Genomic DNA, 1,457 nt, shown 5'->3' on the forward strand with positions numbered 1-1,457 from the left:
CAGATAGTCACTCGTGACCGGGTGTCTGCCGCGCAAATCAATCAATGTCGATTACAGTAGGAACACACATCCTAGGATGACTTACGTGTAGTCTGAATTGTAGCAGTAGCCACGTGCATACCGGAGCTCTTTCATTAGCTTTGTCAGCGCGTTGCGCATAGTCAGGGGAACGGGAGCCATCGGATCTGACTTGGCGGCCGCTTCTGCACGATTATACCCCTCGTACGCACAGGTAGACTTTGGTGCCTCGGAGAGGTACGAGATGAGGTGCGCCAGGTTTATGCGGCATTCGGGCATCCCGATCATTTGACATGCCTGGAAGGCAGCCATTGCCTAGCAAACAACAGACGACAATTCGTTCATGAAGCTGGGAGGAAGGAAGATGGTCGTGCACGTACTATGGGCAGGGCATGGTTATCAGCAAGCCCGATATCCTCGCTCGCGCACACGACCATGCGGCGCACGATGTACAGCGGGTCCTCGCCCGCAGTGAGCATGCGCGCGAGCCAGTAGAACATGGTGCTCGGCCAGCTGCCGCGCACGCTCTTGTGCATCGCGGAGATCATGTCAATGTGGCTCTCGCCCATGCAGTCGTATGACGTGGACATGGGGCGGCGAAGCGCGGAGAGGAGTGCGTCTGGGTCGGTGGAGGGAGGCGCGAAGAGGACGAGCTCGAGGAGGGAGAACGCGGTGTGCGCAGCGTCGGTGGAGAGAGAGACGAGGGAGGAGAGAAGCTTGGGCATGAGGTGGGGGTAGGCGGGGAATTGGGGGGGCGATGGGGTGTTGGAGGAGGTGGGGTCGGCTGTGGAGATGGGGGTTAGTGGTGAGGAAGGTGGGAGGATGACCTCCTCTGATTCGGTCTGTGAGCTTGTTGTTTCAGAGGAGTGGTGGTGGTGATTGTGGTCCGGCTCATCTTCGGCGGCCTGTTTCGCATGTGTTGGTGGTGGCGGGTGCGACGAGACACGATCGACTGCCGGTACGATGATCTTGGTGATGTCTTCGTCTGTTAGGCGTTCCAACACGAAGACGCTTCAAGGCACGGTGATGAATGGGCACTGACGGTAGGGAAAGCGGAGAACTCACCGACAGCGGCTGATCAGGGCACCGTTCAGCCTGAAGGATGAATTCTCGATCGTCGCACCGATCAGCTGCAGCGCACATTATCTGTGGAGCAAGGTGTAGAGGTCCCTTCGTAAAGTTGGAGCAAACATACCATGTCCGTAATCTCTGCCATATCACGGAATGCAAGTCTCGTCGATGCGACCGCGACGAATGTGCCAGAGTCAGGATACACATTGAAATGCCTGTACGCCAGGTGCATAGAGGCTAGGCGAGGCAATCGTGTGATGGGAGACTGACAACCAAGTCGCGCCGGTGGGGCTGATGTATCGATCCAGACGTGACCTTGCGGTCTGCCTAAGCAGCCATTTTTACACAAGAATACCATCAACACGATA

General features: G+C 57.0%; 1 protein-coding gene across 1 annotated transcript; it reads right to left on the reverse strand.

Annotated features, from left to right (window-relative positions):
* Positions 1-81: 81 nt before the first annotated feature.
* On the reverse strand, positions 82-1,154 carry LAESUDRAFT_668063 (uncharacterized protein; the record flags this gene model as incomplete). The annotated part of the gene is made up of 4 exons (XM_040905361.1): positions 82-333; positions 399-802; positions 965-1,029; positions 1,084-1,154. Coding segments are annotated over 4 exons (792 nt in total), but the record flags the coding sequence as incomplete, so codon positions are not given.
* Positions 1,155-1,457: the final 303 nt, after the last annotated feature.

Source organism: Laetiporus sulphureus (genome assembly GCF_001632365.1).
Source record: "Laetiporus sulphureus 93-53 unplaced genomic scaffold LAESUscaffold_347, whole genome shotgun sequence".
Taxonomy (NCBI): domain Eukaryota; kingdom Fungi; phylum Basidiomycota; class Agaricomycetes; order Polyporales; family Laetiporaceae; genus Laetiporus; species Laetiporus sulphureus.